Raw genomic sequence first — 23212 nt, forward strand, 5'->3', positions numbered from 1 at the left:
AAAACTTTATTTTCTAATTTTTTAAGATTGTTTATTTTTCGAAAATTTACAAAATAAAAGTTTTAATAATATTCTGTTGTTTATTATTTTTTTTCAGTTCAAATTTAAAATATTTATAAAAAATATATTTTTATACTGTCCTTTATTCCAATAATTAGTTAAAAAATACGATCTTGGTAGCCGTTGTCATTGAAAGAAGGTATGGCAGGTTCACTGGGTTTTTTTTGTAGTCTCTGAGAAGATGTAAAGTACTCAAACATACTGTGATTATGTTGAGATAACTTGTTAGATAAATCACATGGCATTGGATCTGTCCAGAAAAAGTCATGATTTAATGCTGTATCTGCATCAAATCGCTTCTTCGGGTCAATTACAAGAATATTATCTATAAGGTCTAGTGCGTATGCATTTTCAATGTGAGGTTTGAGTTCTTCCTTAACCTGAATAATTTATTTAAATTTTATATTCATTAAAATTAATCAAACTGACAATAGGTCACTTGAGGGGGATAGCCACAGTGAAAAAAAATTTTTTTTTGTTTTAATTTAAAATTTATACATTCGAAAATATGTGTAGAAAATTTTGGGTCAAATTTTCAAGCATTGACTGAGTTAGAGTTATTGATGTAAGTATAAATATTTCAGAAGATACGTGATTTTACATTCAGAGAAATGAACTAAAAACTTTAAGGTCATTTTCAGACAGTGTTTCCCCCACTTTTTAAAAATTTTCAATGACTTTCAACTGTTATATGTGTATCAAAATTTTATCAATTGATAAAAAAAAAATTAGAACATAGATTGGAAAAAGGACAACATAATCGTAATGTCGCCGAGATATAAATTTTAAAAAAATCACTTACAGTTGACAACAATTAAGAGTTAAACGAAATTTAGAAAATAAATTTCAGTAAAATCTCTATGTCAATTTTAAAATTCGAAATTTAAAATTTTGTAGGCTAAAATTTATTCAAAAAATTTCGATTGACTCTTAATTAATAACAACTGTAAGTAATTTTGTTGTAATCCATATCTCGGCGAAATTACGACTACGTTGTCCTTTTTTCAATTAATGCCTTAATTTTTAACTGTCCGGTAAAAAAACTGAAAATTTTGGATTAATTCCAAAATCGAATCAGCTCTAAAACTTTATACGCCGCGTCGAATGTCACCTAAATTTTCGAACTAATTAATGACTGTTTTTTAAACGTTAGTAATTGAAAAACTGCGTCGAATGTCACCTTGAACGTCAAAATCGATTCATTATTTCAAACGATATTCGTGATTAAAAACACGAAAAATTACGGTTTACTTCATTTATTGGGAATAACTTATAATATTATTTATTAAATGGTTCAAATTTTTTTTCCAGTGTTAGAGGTCAAAAAACGGCGTGAAATGTTTTTTTAAACGTCAAAATCGATTCATTACTTCCAAAGATATTGCTGATATAAAATAAAAAAAAACATTGATTTACTTCATTATTTTTTTTTGTTATTGTTTATTACTTTAATTTCCGCAATGAGGAGCTCAAAAGTGTATGGACAATAATGTTTACGAGCTCATTGAGCTCGAAAACAGCGAGAAGTTTGAGGGCTGCCTCGCAGATTTTTTTTAAATTGATTGAGCAAATTTTTGTACGCTAATGACAGTTGAAAGCCATTGATAATTTTTAAAAAGTGGGGGACACTGTTTGAGAATGCCCTTAAACACGTTTAACTCAAAACGACTCTTTTCAAAGTGGTTGCATCGATAACTTGAGGAATTATCAACCGATTTTCAACTTTTTTTGTTGTTTTATTCGTCGTTGCAATAGCTAAGGTTAAGCGTAGCCAATTTTTTCTTATTTTAATTATTACTATTCTTTTAGACTGCTTAAATACAAACAAAAAGGGCGAAAACATGAAAGAATTTTCAATCGGTAGCCATTTTTTTTAAAATCAAAATATAACAAATCGACTCCGTACAACGATAACTACATTCATACAGATAATATTGATTTCTTTTTTTTTTATTTCAGATAACCTGTTCTTGAGAAATCGTGTCAACCGTGAAGGGGGAATTTTTTTCAAGACTTCACAGCAACGCTGTTAACTTTTTAATTATTCAATATTTTCCAATGAAAATTTACAAAAACTACACTAAATATACCCTTAATAAAACAAAAAAAAAACCCGATCCCCATATTCTTTAATTATCCTGGTCAAAGAAATTCCCGAAAATTACTCATTTTTTCGGCCGGCCAGTGGCTAATCTTTTCCCTTTCCAATTTTTTTTATGGTTGATATATGATTTACTAAGAGAATAAAAAAAAATTTGCTAAAATATCGATTTGCTGCCGAATTACAGCCTTTTGTTTATACGCGCGCGGACAAAATGACGCGCTTTTTCGTTTTTCGCGTTTCAATAATTTTTATCTCAGCAACTATTCGTCGTAGAGACTTCGGTCAAAATTCATTTTGTTCGTTATTAAATCCCAAACATAATGATACTAATTTGTCTCAATAACTTCTCCATAGTTTCTGAGATATTCAATTTTACATCTAATTTTTTTATAAAAGAAAAATTTGCACGCACCGAATTTACGAAAAAAAATTTTTCAAAATCGGTTTGTACCGACGCCGACTATGATCTTGCACCGTTGTTTCGTGCACATCGACTGGACTATCCCCTCAAAATTATAATTCTTACTTTTCTTTTTTTTCTTTGAGGTAGTTGCATTTTGCTAAATAATTCAAGTTTTTCTACATCCTGCCATATAAATGGAGTGATGGAACCACATAAATTTGATATTAAAAAAAGTTGGTGTTGCTCAGAATGTCCTCGCATAATTGGAGTCCTAAAATATAAAATTTAAAAAAAAGTATTAATTTATTTAAAAATGGTCAAGTAACTTTTTTTTCAATCAACTGCAATCATTTTTATCGTTTTTTGTATGTTTGAAAGTTACCGTTTCCACATTTCAATCATTATACATCCGGCTGCCCATAAATCAATCGGCGGTCCATAATTCTCATCTCCAAGAAGTAATTCAGGTGCTCTATACCATAACGTTACTACTTGCTCTTTACCTAGATTTCCAGGATTTTTATCACTAAACGGTCTTGCCAAACCGAAATCAGCTATTTTTAAAATTCCATCTTTTGTAATAAGTATATTTGATGGTTTTATATCTCTATGCAATATCTGGAATAAATAAACCATTTTATAATCATACAAAAAAAATATACAAATAATAGATATAAATAACATACCTTATTAACATGAATATAATAAAGACCGCTTAATAATTGCTTAATGATCATTTTTATTTCTGCTAAACTAAATTTTACAGCCTTGTTGGAAAGTAAACCATTGAGATCATGTTCACAGAAATCAAATACAAGGTAAAATATCGAAGGATAATTTGAATCTGTGGCTATAATTATAAATTAATAAATTATTAACATTGACATATTATTTTTTCATTAAATATAATGTATAGAGTAAAATGTCTTTAATTAATATTTCAAGTTTTTCACCATGAAAATATTTACGATAATCAAAGAACATTTAATATGTAATAAAAATATTAATTGTTCATAGTTTTCTTAATTATCTGTGAATATAATTGAATTTTTTAAGACTATTCGACCTAAATTAATTTTCATGATTCTCTTTAATATGTATAGTAGTAAAAAAATTTATGCGGGAATCCATAGGAATTAATATAGGAGTGTATAGATTTATTTATTTAAGAATCCATGTAGGAAATCATGGGCATCTGGATTCCCATATGGGAAATCCGCAGAAGAAATTTTGGATTCCAGGATTCCCATATAGGAACTTGGATATATGGAGTTATTTGTGAGAAATTGATATAGGAATCTGGGTTTCTATATAAGTAATTTCTATAAAATCCGGGAAATCTGGATTTCTATGTCTATCTATTTTTTTTTTCAACAATTTGTTTGTATCAATAATGTGACGCTTTCTGATAATTTTCCTGATTTCTAATCCATACAAAATTCCCATATGGATTTTGACATCGTGCAGATTTCCATGGGAAATCATCGTAAAAATTATGTCCTTTTAAAAGACATTTTTATGACATCTTAAAGTTGTCTCTGTGCTGCTTGGGAACATACAATTAACGAGATTCAACTATTACCTAAATAGCACAGAAAAAGAACAAGACAATTTTTCTTTCGTCTCAAAAGCCAAGTTTTTTTTATATAAATAAGACATACAGATTGGGGTGTGTCAAAAAAATCGACTATTTTATATTTACTAGCTACACGGAAAAATTGGTTACTAGACATCTCTAGAAAACTTTCATGAAAAATGAGCTCTTAATTTCAATAGGAAGATCCTCCGAATTGCAGTTTTTGATTTTTTTTCTCAGTCCATTAGAAAAAAATCTGTCTATCGGTTGACCCTGCGGGCCAGCCCCAAAACTTCCCGCTGTTTTCGAGCTCCTTGAGCTCAAGGAGCTAGAAAACATTGTTGTAGATACATTTCCGAGCTCTTCGAGCTCGACATTACTTTTGTATACTATTGTTTTCGATAAAACCGTTTTTTAGCATTTCTTTCTCCCACGATATCTCGCGAACGAATTGACTGATTTTGATGGTTGAGGCGGCAATTGACGTATTTTATTGAGTTCTAGAGCTGATAAAATTTTGAAATTGTTTGGTTCAGTTGTTTCGAAGATTTTCGCAAAAAACCGTTTTTTACCATTTCTTTCTCCCGCGATAACTCTCGTACGAATACTCCGATTGAGATGGCTAAGGCGGCAATCGACGCGTTTTATTAAGTTCTGGAGCTGATTAGATTTTGAAGTTGATCGTATAAGTCGTTTCTGAGAAATCAATAAAAAACTAAAAAAAAAAAAAATTTTTTTTTTCGTAATTCGCTAATATTTTCGAGTCTACTTGATCAAATGATCTGAAATTTCCAGAAAAATTGATGGTCAACAAGCTCTTTCGATTGCCGCCTCAACCATTCAAATCGGTTCATTAGTTTAAAAGTTATAGACCGGTCACACACATACATACACACATGCACACACACACACATACATACATACAGACACTCGGACATCATTCTAAAAATAGTCGGAATAGCTTCCTAGGACCTCAAAACGTCGACATCTGATGAAATTTCGATTTTCGCAAATCGGGGTGAAAACAATAACTTCCCAATTTTTCGAAAATCGTCGATTTTCTTAGCGGGAAGTTAAAAATTCATATCTCACTCATTATTCATCAATCCCCGAAAAACATAACGGTTTTCTTATAAGTTTATTACGAAACTTATTAGTACTCTAGAAAAAAAAATAAATATGTCAAATTAGTCATAAGAAAGTTTTTTATTTTAATTATCAACTGAAATATAAATTTTTAGACGACTATTTTACTTTTATACGCTATAATTATAAAAAATATTTCTCGATGTAAGTAGGGTAATTTCTTCGGTGCTCTTTAAAAATTTGTCTTAACAAATGAAGAGCAATTTTTTATTTTATTACAAACTTTTTTGGAATTGATGAATAATTGACTCTAACCGATAAATTATGCAGAATTTATTTTTTTCAATATAGTCAAACACACTTACGTTTGAAAAAAAAACTTGAAATTTCGATCGTAAAGCACACTCTGATGCTTCGCATCATGAGTCGTGCAATATAGTTTGAAGTATTACTCTATTGGTAAAAACTTAAATTTGTATAAATTTCCTCAAACGTTACAATTTAAATTGTAAATTTCCAAATTAGTTATCAAAAACTGTTAAGATCAGTATGCATTAAAGTTTGATGATGTGATGAATATCTTTTAAGCGCTTAATTTAATCGACTAAGCATAAGAGACCATTTTTATAGAGCATTTAATTTCCTTCAAAAATGTGCATTGCCTATTTCATAATCCTCATTTGATCACGAGTTATAAAATTCATAGGCAAAAAACAAATTTGTCTTAAAATAATCAAACTTCAATCTTCAATATTTTTTAAATGGTGAGATTTACGATAAAAATGTAAGATACCTTTTTTGTAGAGCGTTAAATTTCCCACAAAAAAGTATACAATGGTTTGCTGCACGATCAATTAATGAGTGAGGTATGAATTTTTCTAATGGACTCAGAGAAAAATCAAAAACTGCAATGCGGAGGACCTTCCTATCGAAATTAAGAGCTCATTTTTGGTGAGAGTTTTCTAGTGGTATATAGTAACCAATTTTTCCGTGTAGCGAGTAAAAATGAAATAGTCGATTTTTTTTGTCACACCCTAATACAGATGTTGGTCTTAGCAGGCATAGAAAATTTGACTTCTTTTTTCCGTCCTAAAAAAGTCATTTCAGTTAAAAAATCGCTTTGATGACTTATTTGACAATGATTTGTAATTTACTTTTGGTCGTCACTTGTGTCATTGTCAAGTCTTTTAAGCAGATATTTCTTCGGTGATATAAATTTCTGATCGCTTTGTTAACATTTTGGTGCCTTATCGATAAGTCAAAAAACAGCTTCAAAACTTCTATCTGATAGATGTCATAAAGCCAAGTGTTCTACTTGGGGATGTGTAACTCAAAAGTTATTAAACGCTAAAGCAAAAAAAAACTTTTCTATTTCTTAAAAAATTTATTTCCTGACCGATTTAGCTCATCTTCGAACTGAACTGAGCTCTTTAACTAAAGAATTAATATATACGAATTTTCATTAAGATCGGTGTAGAATTTTGATCACTATCGTGGGAGAACGGCGTATATCGTATATATAAATGCATTTATAAACTTTCGAACAAATGGTATTTTTTGAACCTACTCCAGTAGCCGAGACAGAAAATGGTTAAAAATTTTAGAAAGTTGTTCCAACAGTTAGATTTCTATGAAATCTACTAAAAATTATCTCATTTGAAAATAAAATTTCCTTACAATTATTTAAGTAATTTTGTTTTAAAATATATGGTACTAAACTCACCCATGGCAAGATGTATTTTTATGAACAGTACTACTATACCCTGATTAAAAATACTCATTGAAAATTATTTCAATTCTTATCAATCCATCATACGGAGATTTTGAAAAATATTAAATGGAATTGAAATTTCGATCATTTGAATACTTTTTAATTCTTATAATGGAATTCAAAAGAATGAAAAATAATTCAATCTTTCATCATTTCAATACCTTCCAATTCCAAACTATTTTGCTATTGAAAGAGATTCAGAAAGATTTGAAAACGTGAATTCATTTTGATTTATTTCAATTCAAGTCATAACTCGAAATATGGAACTATTTTAGCATTGAGAGATTCAGAAAAATTGAAAATTCTCAATTTCTTTCCATCCTACACTCGATCCAAAATATGGAGCTATTTTGCTATTGAAAGAGATTCAGAAAGATTGGAAAATGTAAATTCATTTGAATTTTTTTCAATTCCACACGTGACCCAAAATGTGAAATTATTTTGTTATTGAGAAGTATTCAGAAAGATTGAAAATATCAATTCATTTGAATTTTTTTCAATCCAACTCTTAACCCGAAATATGGAACTATTTTGGTATTGAGGAAGATTTAGAAGGATTGAAAACTGTCAATTTATTCGAATTTTTTTCAATGCTATTCGTAACCCTAAAATTCGAAACTTTTTTGTTATTGATGAGGATTTAGAGACTAAAAATATCAATTTATTCGAATCTTTTTCAATTCTTTGGAAGTTTAGAAATTCTTATATTATTTTTAGATTCAATATAATTGAAAAGTATTAATTTTATGTCCAGATGAAAACCTTGTGGAATAGGATTTATTCAAAAGTATTCAATTCTCATATTTTTCAATACTTTTCAATGAGTATTTTTAATCAGGAATATATTTATTTATTTATTTATTTAGTTATTAACGCCACTCGGCAATTATTAAAAAATTCACACAAGTGCGTGTTTATAAAACATAAGTATATAATATAATTTCATCAAGTATAATCTCATAAACTAACTAATACATTGCACAGATTCCCATCATAATCTATACAAAATCGAATATATAAATTATAGCAGAAAAATAAATATAACAGAAACATACCAGAAAAGGAATCTGTTATTTGAAATAACAACATTAAATTAAATTTAATTAAATTAGATTAGAAATTAGAAATTCAGCAGAAGAAATGGTAAAACTCATAACTATAAATTGGTATAAGGTTCATTTTCACTATCATTACGCTATGCACCATAGATCAGATCACTTCAGGATTACGCTCCTTGCACACTTTTTAATGTACTTTGTCGATACATCGAAAATATCAATTTGTGGAGCAAACTCATTCATATATGTTAAAGAAAATCATGTAACAAAGTTTAGATCAAATAGTTTTAGGAGCTAGAGATTACACTAATTATCAATTCATAAATATTCATGATAAATGCTTTAAGGGGTTAGGGGTAGTCAGAATTTTCAAAAAATCGATTTTTTTTTTTTTGCATTTTCTTAAAGTATAATATTTTAAAAATATTGTGTGAAAATTTGAAGTGAATCCGACAAATTCTTTTCGAGTTATTTAACAAGTGATGAAAAACCGAATCATGATATGTGTCCAAAAGGCGAAGAATCTTGGTGCTCTTACCAGCGCGCTGAAGCAAGAGGAGAGCTTGATACCTTTTCTCACGATTATTCTCCTTTACCTTCTGATGTTTTAAAAGCTATCAAGCCTATATACGAAGATCTTAGTAATGAAAATTTACTTTCAAGATGTGTAGGTGGATTCAATCAGAATAATAATGAAAGCTTTAACCAACTAGTATGGAAAATATGCCCAAAAACGGTAAATACTAGTTTTACCATCGTACAAATAGCTGCATACGTTGCTATGTGTATATTTAATGAGGGTATAAATTCATTATTAGTCTTGATGAATACACTAGGACTTAATTGTGGGCCTAATTCTCATCGGTATGCAGAAAGAATGGATGCTGCACGTATCAAAGTAGCAGATAAGCGCGCTAATGATAACACCCGAGAAGGTCGATTGCAACGTAGGCACCAGCAAATCGATATTTTGGAAGCTGCTATGTCGGCTGAAGAGCTATTATATGGTCCAGGAATAGATGACTCAGTGTAAGTTATTAAATAATTCTTATAATTCGACATAAATCCATAGCAAAACTTTAAATGCGTTTTTCTCAAAACTATGTTTTCTGAACTGGTGATCACTGTAACTTAAAAACTGCTCGGTAGATTTCAATAAAATTTATTGTACTTTTGAAATACATTAAAAACTCGTGCCTGATCGAAGGATTTTTTTTTTTTTTCAAAATTTCGATTTTTTTTTAACAATAAACTGTCGGTTTTTTTCTCGAAAATTTGAAAAAAATTTCCTGAGGCCGCCATTTTGTTAATTTCGAAAAAAAAAAAAAAGCTTCGATCAGGCACAAGATTATCTATTAATAAAACTAATTTTTCTTGTCCGATTGATTTTAGATGAATCTCCAAGGACTTATGATGATCACCGCAAAGGACTTCGGGAGGAACGGGCTCTACAAAAACAGCGATAACTTTTTGAATTATTAATTTTTTTTTTTGAAATTTTCGTGAAGTCAAATCGAAACGTGTTCTAATAAAGCTATGTTTTTATTTTTGTCAAATAAAGTAATTAACTACAAAAAAAAAATTATTGAAAATCATCATTTTTTCATACCCCTGAGTACCCCTAACCCCTTAAAATAAATATTTTACTATACCTGCTGATCTACAGATTTCAATTAAATTAATGATATTCTTATGTTTGAGAAGTCTTAAAATTTTCGTTTCTCTCAGGGAGCTGATGGGAAACTGTAAAAATTTTGTGATCGTTTCAATATCTTTTTTACAATCTTAATTTTTACATTATCAGTAGAGTAATAACACACCCCATTGTCTCCCAAATTGTGCATTAGTATTTTTTTCATTGCAACAAATTTATTGCTTTGTCGATTCCTTGCTTTAAATACTTCTCTGAAATAAATTTAAAAAATTATAAACTAAAATGCGATTCAAGTTGAAAAGTTTTTTTCATTAAAACAATAAAGTAATTATTCATGATACTGAAGTTAGCCGACGTTCAATAATTTTTGGATTTTTTTATAAACAATAAATTATTTTTAAAAAAATATTTGAAAAAATTGCACCCATAGTTTCTTAAATTTTCTACATGTGCATATTTTTATTTTTATTTTTTTAAAAAATTAATTCGTTCAAACAGAAATTCGAAAATTTTGAACTGTTTGCTAACTTTAGGATCATAATTATTCAAAGAAATTCATATTATAAAATTATATACAATTTACATAAAAATTTACTGCCTAAAACTATTATAAAATTTTTACTAGGATTTAAATAGAAAGTTTATCCAAAATAGGTTAAAAGTACACTTGTTACTTACCCATATGTACCCTGACCTATTTTTATTATTTTTTCGTAGTTGGAAGATGTATTCAAACAAGAATCGTATTCTTGTATATATTGATATTTTTCGTTTTGACTGAGATAATTCATTTTGATTGATAAAATACTAATATTTCTAAAGAGTATACAATGAAATTATTTGTAATAATAAAGTTATTTATTTTTACGTTTATTGATATGTGAAAATTATTATAAAAATAATGGACGTCACTAGAGATAACAACAATTAAATTTTACATTTAATACTATTTTTTTTCACTTTAAATATCCGACATTTTTTGAATATAAACTAAACTTGAACACAATATTGTTCGAAATTTATATAGATATTCTGTTAAATACTATGAAATAAACAAATATGTTCCAATGGTTTTTACTATAAACTGATTAGATTAACCTAAATTACGTCTTGTTTTAAATAATAACTTGATAACTATTTATCAACTTTGTATTGTTATTTAACTACAAAATAAGTTCACATGAACTTAAAATATTTAATTGAACTCATACTTTAATGTATCTCCTACACGTTCTAATTCTAACGTAACCACTTCTCTAATGTTTCTCCTAGGAATGGGCTAGGGATGGGCGATATCTATCGATATTTCAACTATCGATATTTTTTTTCTAAAATATCGATGTTTTCTATCGATATTTTTTGAACACGATATATCGATACTCGATATAAAATTTACAACTATCGAAAGTATCGACACTGTCATTATCACGGGGTTATTTTATTGGAGTTTAAATCGAAATTGTTCTAATTATGAATGCCGCTAATATGATTGGTGTTACAACAGTTGAACGTAAGTATTTGATTTACTTAAAGAATAATTATATAATATAATTATTAATTGAATAATTATTATATATTATTTTATTTTTAAGATAACTCAGGTTCAAGGTTATATTCATTTTATTGTGAAGAGAACAGGTGCGGCAAAAAACAACATGGACGGATTAACTTTTGAATTAAAACAGTATTTGAGTCAACCTGTCATTTCAAGAACTGAGAACCCTTTAAAACATTGGAAATTATTACAGCCTAGCTATCCAAATTTATATAAAGTTGCGACTGAGTATTTGTGCGTCGTTGGAACTTCTGTGCCGTGTGAGCGTCTCTTTTCTACTGCTGGAAATATAAAAACTGATGACCGAAACCGATTATCTACAGATCATCTTGATAAATTGTTATTTTTAGGCAGTTTAAGTCTTGAAGATTGGGGATTATAATTTTTATAAATTTTTATATTTAATTTTAATAATATCCGTATTTAATGGTAAAAATATCTGTATTTTATTTACATTTCGCTTTGTTTATTTAATTAATTAATTTAAAATTTTAAAATTACGATAAATTATATACAAATAATATTTAAATTTTAAATTTTCGCGCCTCTTTTAACACTCGATGTTGAAAATCGATATATCGATATTTTTTTATAAAATGTCGATACTCGATAATAAAAAACTAAAACTATCGATGTTACGATATCGATGTTTTCTTTCAATATCGCCCATCCCTAGAATGGGCGATACCTATCGATGTTTCAACTATCGATGTTTTTTTCTAAAGTATCGATGTTTTCTATCGATATTTTTTGGACACGATTTATCGATACTCGATAATACAAAACTAAAACTATCGATCTTACGATATCGATGTTTTTTTTCAATATCGCTCATCCCTACTTTCTCCTGTCACGAATTGAGCATTTTTCACTTTAAATTGTCCCAGCCACTGGCACATGGTACTGAAGGGCCGTTAGCCATCAAAGGAAAAAAAAAAATCGGTCTGTCAGTTGACCCTGCGGGCCAGCCCCAAAATTTCCCGCTGTTTTGGGGCTCAAGAACCTCGAAAACATTATTGTGAATACATTTTCGAGCTCGAAAATACGTTTGTATGCTGTTGTTTTGGAAAAAAAACGTTTTTCACCATTTTTTCTCCAACGATATCTCTCGAACGAATAAACCGATTGAGACGGTTGAGGTGGCAATCGACGCGTTATGTCAAGTTCTAAAGCTGATCAAATTTTGGATTCGATTTATCCAGTAGTTTTTGAGATATTTCAGAAAAAATAAAAAATTTTTTTTTTTTTAATTCTTTCGACAACGGTTTCTCTTGAACGAATGAACCGATTTTGATGGTTGAGGTGACATTCGACGCGGCTTATAAAGCTCTAGAGCCCAGTCCATTTTGGAATCAATCCATCGAGCACATTAAAAGTTATCCAAAAAAAACGTTTCTGAAAAAACTTTATTTTTGGAATATCTCTGAACGAGCCCTACCGATCAAGCTCAATTTTCTTACGGCTTCAAGATATTGACAAGCCGCGTCGAATGACACCTTAAAGTTCAAAATCGGTTCATCCGTCCAAAAGATACAGGTATTTACATACGTACGTACATACATACATACATACACTCGGACATCATCTTGAAATTAGTCAGAATAGCTTCCTAGGACCTCAAAACGTTGACATCTGATGAAAATTCGATTTTCGTAAATCGGACCGAAACCAATAACTTCCCGAATTTTTGAAAATTTACAATTTTCTTAGCGGGAAGTTAAAAAAAATTGTCCCAGCGAGCGAGTGTACCTCGGGTGTTTTCGGTTTTTACTTTTACTCTGTTCATTCCACGAAGTCTAGACATACGGAGTCAGAACGCAATTTAAAAAAAAAATGGGTTCAATTTTGTAAATACGAACTTTCGTCGGTAGAGTGCGCTGCCTTTTACGAAAAACTCGTTTAAACTTTTACGCGGGAACTGTCGTTTTGTTAAAGTAAAGGCGAAACGTCACTCATTCTTTTTCTTACTTTAATAGAAATGAACAGAATTATTTTTATTGCACTTATACAGTAACTTTGTTCCGGTCAAACGAAATCATGCATGATTGACTATGACTTTGCATGAGTCTTGCGTGATTAAGCATGGCGTTATATGAATGATATTCAAAACGACACTTAGTCACGCAATGATCATTATTTTCTTGCTAACTATTATCATTCATGATCATGCATGATTGAGTATGGCTCTTCTAGATCGGACATGGTCATGCAAAATCATACTCAGTCAAACACTGGTTCATGCATGAACTTTCATTTACTTTTATACTTGGTCATATATGATCATGCATAATCATACATTATTCATGCATGCTCATGCATGACTTTACATGAATAATGGGTGAGAATTCCTTCCTCGTCATGCCTGATTGAATATCATCATTCTCAGTAGAAAACCTGCTAACTCCACATTTAAAAAAAAAACAATTTTTTTTGTAATTTCTGGAAGGGATTATTATGACTCACATATCCTGAACTTGGTCCCCACGTAATTCAAATTTTTTAGCTTCAAAAGTGCATTGATATGCAAATTGTTTCGCGAGTTGTTATAAAATGAAAGGAAAAAAAATTTTAAAATCTATGGGGGTTTCGAACCCACGCTTGCTAGGTCCTTTTAAATATGATTATTATTATTATTATTTCAAGCCTGGTTTGATTGTAAAACAGTCAAAAGTAGACAAAACTCCACTAGTTACGATGAAACCAGGCGTGCTATCATATAGACACTAATGCAGTAGAGATACGTTTTAATCGTCAAATATGTGTCTAAAATGTATAAAAAAAATACGATTCAAACAGACTTGAAATTTCGACTCGGGATAGCTTTATAGAACCTCAAAACATCGAGATCTCTTAGAAATTAGATTTTTGAAAATCGGACTGAAACCAATAACTTCCCGAATTTTTGAAAATTTTTAATTTTCTTAGCGGTAAGTTAAAAATATCAATTACGAATTTACGTATACAACAGGAAAAAACAAATAAGGAAAAAAAATTGATATATATTTACAAAAAAAAATTTTGTCAACTTAATTCTCCAAACTAAATAATTGTTTAAGGAAAAACTTCATGTTCATGTATACGTACAGTGACAACTAATTTATAAGTCTTGTAACTGCTCACGATAACAATATTGCGTCTATTATACATAAGTAGGTATATATAATGCTTACATGGGCATTACTTAAACACAATACTTTATGAAATTTTTTTGTTTGTTAAGCTACTGTATTTAGTGTGGTATACTATTTTGTATAGTTATTATGATGTCTAATTTTTATTCAATAAAGTTATCCATTGTAGGCGTTATTTTAATTGCGTCTAGCAAAGCAGATTTAATAAAAAGGTATTATAAAAATTATAACAAAAATACATCGTAAAAAACAATTAATAGAAGTATTCTTTATTTAATAATTTGTTTGCTTTTTTTTACAATTTCCAACTACTTCATGATAATGAGTAATTTTTTTTAGTACAAATTATACAACAAAAAATGAATTGTTTCGATTAATCTGATAACGGTATAGGAATTGTATCCATACTATTATAGGGATGGTTCCCATAATATATGGGAATAGTTCCCATAATAGTATGGGAATAGTTCCCATACTATCATAAATTTTTTTTTGCAAAATAGTTTAGAAATTTCCCTCATGATATAGAGAGATTCAAATGAAGCTTCTTTGATGCAAAATTTGTTAAAAATTTTAATTTTTTTGCCAAATACGAATTTTTTTTTCAATATTTGAATTTTTGTTCTTATATTTAATAATATTTCTGTGTAATATAGAAGTAATTACCACACTTTTCTTTAAATTAATTTTTTCATGATAGTATGGGAACCATTCCCATAATAGTATAGGAACTGTTCCAATAGCATTAAGAGAACCATTCCTATAATATTATGGGAATAATTTCCATAATATTATAGGAACAACTCCTATAAATTATAGGAACCATTCCTATAATTATAAGAATCATTTCTATAATGTTATGGGTAGCATTCCCATAGTTATAGGAACTGCTCCGATGATTATGGGAAACATTCCTATAACTATAGGAACTGCTCCCATAATTTATGGTCATAATTAATTAGGAATTCCTATGTTGGTATAGTAAAAAATTTTATAGAATTAGGAGAACCGTTTCCAAAATTTTAATTCCATGTAGTATTGTTTCATACACAAACTTATTGTATACAAAAACTATTAGGTATCAAATTATTTACTAATCTGTTCATGAACATGTTTAAGAATGGTCTTTGTAAATGTTAACAAATCCTGATAAAAAAATACGATACAAAATATTTACAAAGATTTAAGTTAAATAATCTTTAATGCAATTAACTTCTTTAAATTTTACATACCCAAGTAACACATGCTTGAGCAAGATTCTGGTGCCAGTGCCTTGAGAAAAACCCCTAATAGTGACTAGTGTCTTTTTCTACGTACGGGTCTTGCGCAAGATCATGTAGCAAGAAATCGTCATCAAGACTTGTGCATGACTTGCTCAAGGCATTGTACACAAGAATATTAAAGATATTCTAGGTACGGTGCAGCTTAAAAGTTTCTGGCGCATTTCTTGCGCCAGTAACTTACGCAGGTCCTTACGAATGACTTGCTCAAGGCTCAAGGCTCAAGGTTAATTTTGAGCCTTAAACAGATCTTGAGCAAGCCATGCGCAACTATTTTCAACTATAGTTTTCCTTCAGAATTGAGTTATAGTCTGGCACGAATTACTTGTGTTAGGCCTGTTCTATAGACTTGCTATTGAAATCCAGCCATAATTATCTGCAGCAAGACACTAATGTCTATCGAACTTTCCGGGTCAAAAATAAAACTTGGTTTAGACTTGGTCGTCTTAAATCGTGACTAAGTAAGACCAGTTAAGTCACGATTTAAGACGACCAAGTCTAAACCAAGTTTTATTTTTGACCAGGGTTGAGACCAGGCTTACTCAAGCCTTGAACAAGATTGTTAAATGGATACTACTTCATATTTGGCGTTTCACAATATAAATAATATCAAATTGTACTTCGTGATCAAGGAGTTTTAATTAAATATTTATATTTATAATGATTAATATAGGCAGGCCAATGATGATGTTTGTAAAGACGCCGAATCACCGGCATCCGAGTGTTTTGAATATTTTAAGTTATCATTACATTGGCCGAAGGCTTCGTGTTATAGAGCACGTGTATTGAGTCAGTCTGACAAAGAATGCAACACTCCAGAGTCATGGTCTATCCATGGATTATGGCCACAAAGAACCACGGATAAGTCAATACTTAAAAAGAAATGTCCGCTAGATAAACCATTTAATATTGATGATCTAAATGATATCAAAGATAAATTAAACCCGGTATGGTTTGGTGTTGACAAATCTGGAGATGGTGATCCGGACGCCAAACTGTGGGAACATGAGTGGACTAAACATGGACGTTGTGCAGCTCGTGTTGAAGACGTTAACGATATAGGAAAATACTTTTCTAAAACTTTAGATTTAAATGAGCAGTTTGATTTAGGTCAAATGCTTAATGATGGAGGAATTACAATTGGAAATACCGCATCCCTAGGAGATATAAGTAATAAAATAAATGACGGTGTTGGAAAAAAGTCTGTGATTACTACCTTTTTCAATAAAGTAATTAAGTTGTTTGCTATTGTAAATTTTTCAAGATTTTTTAATTCAGATATCAATAATTTTTTTATGCTTTTAGGACAAAACTGAATCTTATTTGCATGAAATTCATGTATGTTATGACCTTTCTTTTAATAAGATTGACTGTCCTGAAGGAGCAGATGTAAGTGATCCAGACCAGCAAATCAAGTATTTAAATGATGTACCATCAGTTACTGGTTAAATTCAAATTTTGAATGATAAAATTTTAAATTTATGGCAAATTATTAGTATCTTAAACTACTATTTTATAAGCCTTGTACGATTTAACTACTTATGAATTTCTTTTAACTGTAAAAAGGGGTAAGACAGACAATATAGGGCGGCAATGTAGGTCACTTAAAATTTACGAAATTTGAAAATTTGAAATCAGCTTGACAAATTTTTATCAAAATAATTATATTGGAATTCTTTTGTATAAGTTATAGTCGAGGTTACCTTGATAAATAACTTTGAAAAATAATTATTAGTTCAATTATTTTTCAATTAAAATCTTATTCAGTAGGACAGGACATTTAAAATAATAGCGTACAGGCCTATTTAATAGTTTATTTTATTTTATTATTTACTTTATTTTCTTCTACATCTCAAGTAATTAATATTTTAATATAATTTTTAGAAATGTAAACCTTTAGAAAATTCATTTCTACATTATACTACAAATAAAAGGATCTGACAAAAAAAAAATGAAATTTCATAGCTTATTAACTTTTTACCCAATACGTTTTTTTGGGGACTAAAAAAGTAGAATTACAAAAATAAACTCATACTATTGACTTTTTTCTTTGAGGGATAATTTTTTTCTCCTTTTTTTCCTTTATAACAATATATCCGGAACTATTTTTTTATCATCAAATTGGGTATCATTAGGAACCTACACCTTCCATTAACTCTATACACAAAGAAAAAAATTATTCAAGTCATTACTAAATATTATTTTTTGGGTGAACAATATTACCTTGACAGAATAAAGTCACTCATGTTGGCTGTATATTTGTTAATTCTATAAAGTAAGATAATCTAGAATAGTTTTTTTATCTTCCCGCTAAGAAAATTGAAAATTTTCAAAAATTCGTTATTGGTTTCGGTCCGATTTTCGGAAACCGAATTTTCATCAAATGTCGACGTTTTGAGGTCCTAGGAAGCAAGTCTGACCATTCTCAGGATGATGCCTGAGTGTCTTGATGCGTGTGTGTGTGTAAACTTGCTATAACTTTTTAACTAATTAACCGATCAGAACGGTTATTGCGGCAATTGAAAAAGTTTGTTGGCCGTCAACTTTTCTGAAAATTTCAGATCGGTCGATAAATTAGACTTTAAGGTATAAAAGAAATACAAAAAAAATTTTTTTTTTTAGTTTTCTTTTTAATTTCTTAGAAATGACCCCATCAATTGATTCCAAAATTTAATCAATTCTAGAACTCAACAAAATGCGTCGATTGCCTTTCAACCATCAAAATCAGTTGATTTGTTGGAGAGAAATCACGGAAGAAAGAATTGTTAAAAAACAGTTTTTTCAAAATATGTTCGAAACAGCTAAACTGATCGCTTTCAAAATTTAATCACCTCTAGAACTCGATAAAACCTGTCGATTCTCACATTGAATGCTAAAATCGATCGATTAGTTCAAAATATATCGACGACGAAACGTTTAAAAAATAACATACGCTCTTTGCATTTTTTGTCTCTCTCAATTAATACATAGTGCAAGGCAACTTATTCTTAGTTCAAGTAGTATTATCAGCAAAAAAATAAAACAAAGACCGTTTTTAACGATTTTCTCGGAAATTTTATATATTAGTGCTCTGATCCGAGCTTAGAACTCATCCAAATCCACTTTTTGAACTCGTACATTGACTTCTGCCTGAATATCATTGTGAATAAAAATTTAAAAAACACTTGTTCTTTAATTATTGTCGATTCTAAAATTTTCAAGCTTTAACATAAAACGTAACTTGTTTCAGCTTGAAAATTCATAAAAAAAATCCGGATTCAAAAGCATTTTCGAGCTCCAGTAGCTCGAATACAGCGCGAAGTTTTTGGGCTGGCCTGCAAGGCCAACCGTCGTCCAGATTTATTTAATCGATTATACATAATTGTCCATCATACAACCAATACGTTGTTGGGATATTATATTCTATTACTCAGAAGAGTATTTTAGTATAATGATCATGTATGTTGTAGTTGTGCTGATAATCTGTATGAAAATTAAAAAAAAAATAATAATAAGTTATTGAGACGGAAAGTATTCAAGCTGACCCAACGCTAATCTTTTAATTACGTAATCGATTTAATTTGATCTTAATCAGTTTATTAAATTTTTTAAGAGCTACATTGATCTGAACTTTTCTTTTTTTTTTTTGGGTAGCTCAGATGATTTTCAAGCAACAACTTTTTTAACTTGACAAATTTAAATGAATATTAACAAAGCTCAAAAAATATTTATCATAGCAATTTCAAGAAGCAAACGTAAAAAATTCACTTTGTCAAAATTACAGAGCTTAGAAGTTTACTATTCAAAGCGTTGATTTATATAAAAAAAATTAGCAAAGTAACATGAAGACGCAGAGATAAACTGCACTTTCAAATTTGTCCGGAAGCAATATTATTTCAATTGCGAATATTTGTTGACATGCAATGATAATCAATTACAATGAAAATGGATCACATAAATTAGCATTAAGTCACTTAAATAAAAATACCAAAAAATCATACAGATATCAAAAGTCGAGTATCAATTGAAAAAAAATGGCAAGCAGTGAACATTGTATGTTGCCTATGTAATAGTTCCATAGAAAACTGTTCCATCTGTAAAATTTTTTTTTTAATCGTACAATACATTATCTTTATAACACAATGCTAAAACAATTATAATATTGTAGGAAATATGTATACTTCAGATTTGATTCGTGGAAATCGGAAGTATGAAAGTTTGACTTTGTGAACAATGGTTTCTGTTCTTTTCATCTGTAATAAATCAATGAATTTTCAAGTTAAGTAAATACAGTCGAATTCCATTAACTCAGAAGTTAGTGTACGGAGGAGCAGTAATTTCCTGGAAATTTTGACTTATCAAATGCCACTTCTCCTTGAAAAAGTAAACTACAACGCATGCGCTCTGACATCGACATGAATGAGGCATATATAAATATACACAGGTACATACAAATGTATAGCATCGGGTAGGAGACAACGTAGCTCGTAATGAGGATCGAGATCGAGGGGAAGTTCTGAGTTAATGAAACTTGACTGTAATAAGATTTTATGACAATTATTTATAGATACTTACTTCAGCAATAGTTTTTGTTATATAACTCGTTACAATTACAATAGGAATAATATTTCTTATAGTCCACAAGGAATTGACAGATACATTAAATATTAACAACCAAAAATGATCATGGTGTTCTGGATTTGGTATTTTTTGTTTATAGTTTAAAATTGACATATATACACTCAATATTATGCAGGCACATTGAAAAAGAATTGCAAGCAGAATGGGTAAAGAATAAAAATCTGATAACTCCCAAGCTACTTCATAGACCGAACGATGAGTTTTACGAATAAAAACAAACTTCTTGATATTGTCAGTATATAAACTATTATTAGAATGTAAAAATTCATGGGGGAGTTCATCAGTTTTGTTGGCTAATAACAGAAGAGATTCATTCAACTTATGAATTTTTTTTCTTAGAAAGTGAATGAAAAGTGCATATTGAATTACAAGACTGTCAATGGTAAATCCTAAAGTAATATGGTAGCTTACATATACAGTATAATTATTCACTTGAACAGACTTTAAATTAAGCAGAAAAGGTATAATAACATGAATTAAAACTACTAATATTTGATATTTATAATCTCGCAATTGATTAAATTGGTTTAGATTTTTCTGAATTTCATTGTCCACGCTAATTATTTTATTGACAATCGCTACTAAATTTTTTTGTTTGATGCAAAAAATAATTACAATAGTTGTTGAAATACAGTGAACACCTATTTCAATCAGTATCAAATACAACGTTTGTATATAAGCTGTTTTAAAGTTTATCACATTGTTTTTTTTAGTATATCGAACATAAAGCACTGTTATTACAGAAATAAATGAAATAAAAATATTGTATAAAGATCCCGTAATTGAATAAGCAGTATGTACTGTTGATTGATTATTTTTGTCAGTATTTGATGTCCGTGGAAATATGAATGTCAATGGAGCCAACCCGAGCACTTTGAAAATTATTATAAGAACTCGCAGGAAATAAAAATTTTGTTGAAAATGTCGTTTTAAACAATTCATTTTTGTTATGTTTTGTTTTTCTAGTAACAATAGAAACTTTACTACTGACTGAACCACTTACGTCCTAACTTCAGTATTTGATATTAATATAAAAGTGTATACAGATCGAGAATTATTTTGTTTTGTTTTACCTTTTTATCGATTATAATCAGTTTAATGTATTGAAACTATGCTGACGCAGATAATTTATGTACATAGGAAGAAATGATAATATTCCATTTAATTTCTGGAGACCGTGGAAGCTCAATTTTTCTAAGGAGTTATCGAATAACTACTGAGAATAAATCATTTTATTTGTTTTATAAGATTCGAATTACTCGGGCAAAATATGGCACATAAAAAATGAAGTCAACATAAATATTTTACTACTTTTGACGAATTCTGCAGTTATTAATAATCAGATCATATTTTTACATAAACCACACAAGTCATTTTTTTACGAGCAAGTGACATAATATTAAAATTATACTTTTATGTAACAAGTCAGTCATTTTTTTATGTACGTCCTGTGTCACTGTAATGACATGCACATGACACAAGATTTGTTGTAGGGGAGTGTGAAACAAAAAGCCCTCCCCAAAATTTTTTCCTAAGTAACTTGTTTTTTTAAAATTAATTATCCTTATTGTTTTAAGTAATAAATAAGTTTTTTTTTACCAAATGGAACAATTTTTCAATAGAGAGGGGTAAAAAAGCCACCCCATAATTATTGGTGCAAAAAATAATTAAATTGGATTTTTTCGATGAAATTTTTTATTGATTCAAATACGCAATATTAATTACTTTCAACTACTTATTGTTGATTAATTATTCACTAATTGATAAAATGTTATTGTTTAATAATTGCTTATGTGCCTCTCGTAGTCAGTACCTACAAATTTCAGTAGAGGGCGCATGGTCGCGAAAGTTTTCTGTCGCAGAAGAGTTGTCAGACATCAGAACCCGAGTCGAAATCCAAAGCATACTTTGAACCTAAATGAGCATTGTAAACCTATGGCAGACTTTTTAAGACATAATTATAGCAAAAGCTTGAAATGGACCGACTTAGACTTACAAAAGCTCGAATTGAACCTACTTAGACTTATGGAGGCATGAATTAGACCTACAAAGACATAAATCGTGAAACGAACGTAACTAGACTTAACAGAAGGGAGGACTCACAAGGAATACTACAAAAAGGTAAAATTGTTAAAATCGCGGACCCCTGAATTGATACAATTGATCCAGTCATCTCTCCAGTGGATTAATAACACCCAAGGGTAGATTGAGTCCCACAGGCAGCCTAAGACTAACAGAGGGCCGATTAAAAAAATGCTAAGGCTAGTAAAAAATTGATGCAAGTGATCCAGCGATTTCATCAGTAGATTAATGATACCTAGAAATGGACTAGGACCTAGATGCAGCCTGGGACCATCAGAGAGTCGATTCTAAAAATTTTAAGTTCGTTCGTTTCACGATATGTGTCTTTGTAGGTCTAATTCATGTCTTTATAAATCTAAGTTGATTCATTTCAAGTTTTTACAATTATTATGTCCTAAAGAGGACAATTATTATGACCTAAAAATCATTTAGGTTCAAAGTATCGCTTAGATTTCGACGTAGTTAATGATTGGAACACTTTTTCTTTCGTACAGATGTTGCTCGTACTTCACAACTGATGCAATATGGCCAGAAAGCTCCGCTTATATACTACCATGATTGCGTCATCAACTACGCAGTTGGAACATTCTCGAAACATCGAATTGCGTCTTTTCTAATGCAACTCTAACCTCAATCTACATCATCTTAACCTAAAAAACCATAAGCATATCTCAACTTGAAATATTTTAGAAACATCGAATTGCGTCTTTTCTGATGCAACTCTAACCTAAAACCATAAGCAGCATCGTATGAAAACTAATATGAAGACTGTAATTTACTACAACGCCACCCATACATTACATGTTGAGACAATGTGGATTGTCTTCGTCGT

At 29.6% G+C, this 23212-nt stretch overlaps 3 protein-coding genes across 5 annotated transcripts; 2 read left to right on the forward strand and 1 right to left on the reverse strand.

The window, feature by feature from the left end:
• Positions 1 to 42: 42 nt before the first annotated feature.
• On the reverse strand, positions 43 to 10955 carry LOC130665601 (cyclin-dependent kinase 9-like). The gene is made up of 7 exons (XM_057466058.1): positions 10391 to 10955; positions 9879 to 9963; positions 9711 to 9801; positions 3254 to 3417; positions 2950 to 3185; positions 2691 to 2838; positions 43 to 440 (listed from the first exon to the last, which is right to left on the reverse strand). Exons 1-7 carry the CDS (start codon positions 10501 to 10503, stop codon positions 159 to 161), a joined length of 1119 nt encoding a protein of 372 aa, XP_057322041.1. The 5' UTR covers positions 10504 to 10955; the 3' UTR covers positions 43 to 158.
• On the forward strand, positions 8262 to 9658 carry LOC130665605 (uncharacterized). 3 transcript variants are annotated; one of them, XM_057466063.1, is made up of 3 exons: positions 8262 to 8794; positions 8877 to 9087; positions 9451 to 9658. In XM_057466063.1, exons 1-3 carry the CDS (start codon positions 8773 to 8775, stop codon positions 9452 to 9454), a joined length of 237 nt encoding a protein of 78 aa, XP_057322046.1. In that variant the 5' UTR covers positions 8262 to 8772; the 3' UTR covers positions 9455 to 9658. The 3 variants fall into 3 exon arrangements, 2 of the variants coding, with proteins under 2 accessions (XP_057322046.1, XP_057322045.1); XR_008989562.1 differs by having other exon boundaries at positions 8264 to 8794; positions 8895 to 9087; XM_057466062.1 differs by having other exon boundaries at positions 8264 to 9087; positions 9451 to 9650.
• Positions 10956 to 14444: 3489 nt separating the features above from the next.
• On the forward strand, positions 14445 to 17632 carry LOC130665602 (ribonuclease Oy-like). Its single transcript, XM_057466059.1, has 3 exons — positions 14445 to 14610; positions 16352 to 16907; positions 16984 to 17632. Exons 1-3 carry the CDS (start codon positions 14528 to 14530, stop codon positions 17125 to 17127), a joined length of 783 nt encoding a protein of 260 aa, XP_057322042.1. The 5' UTR covers positions 14445 to 14527; the 3' UTR covers positions 17128 to 17632.
• Positions 17633 to 23212: the final 5580 nt, after the last annotated feature.

Source organism: Microplitis mediator, chromosome 3 (assembly GCF_029852145.1).
Source record: "Microplitis mediator isolate UGA2020A chromosome 3, iyMicMedi2.1, whole genome shotgun sequence".
Classification (NCBI taxonomy): domain Eukaryota; kingdom Metazoa; phylum Arthropoda; class Insecta; order Hymenoptera; family Braconidae; genus Microplitis; species Microplitis mediator.

Excerpts from the sequence above, each read along its gene's own strand:
- LOC130665605 (XM_057466062.1), top strand. The coding sequence starts at position 8,561 with ATGTGTCCAAAAGGCGAAGAATCTTGGTGCTCTTACCAGCGCGCTGAA.
- LOC130665601 (XM_057466058.1), bottom strand. The coding sequence starts at position 10,503 with ATGAATTATCTCAGTCAAAACGAAAAATATCAATATATACAAGAATAC. Across the intron at positions 9,964-10,390 it reads ATAGGTCAGGGTACATATGG|AGAAGTATTTAAAGCAAGGA; the intron begins GTAAGTAACAAG and ends AATTTATTTCAG. Across the intron at positions 2,839-2,949 it reads ATGATTGAAATGTGGAAACG|GACTCCAATTATGCGAGGAC; the intron begins GTAACTTTCAAA and ends TTTATATTTTAG.
- LOC130665602 (XM_057466059.1), top strand. The coding sequence starts at position 14,528 with ATGATGTCTAATTTTTATTCAATAAAGTTATCCATTGTAGGCGTTATT. Across the intron at positions 14,611-16,351 it reads AAAGCAGATTTAATAAAAAG|GCAGGCCAATGATGATGTTT; the intron begins GTATTATAAAAA and ends TGATTAATATAG. Across the intron at positions 16,908-16,983 it reads TTACTACCTTTTTCAATAAA|GACAAAACTGAATCTTATTT; the intron begins GTAATTAAGTTG and ends TTATGCTTTTAG.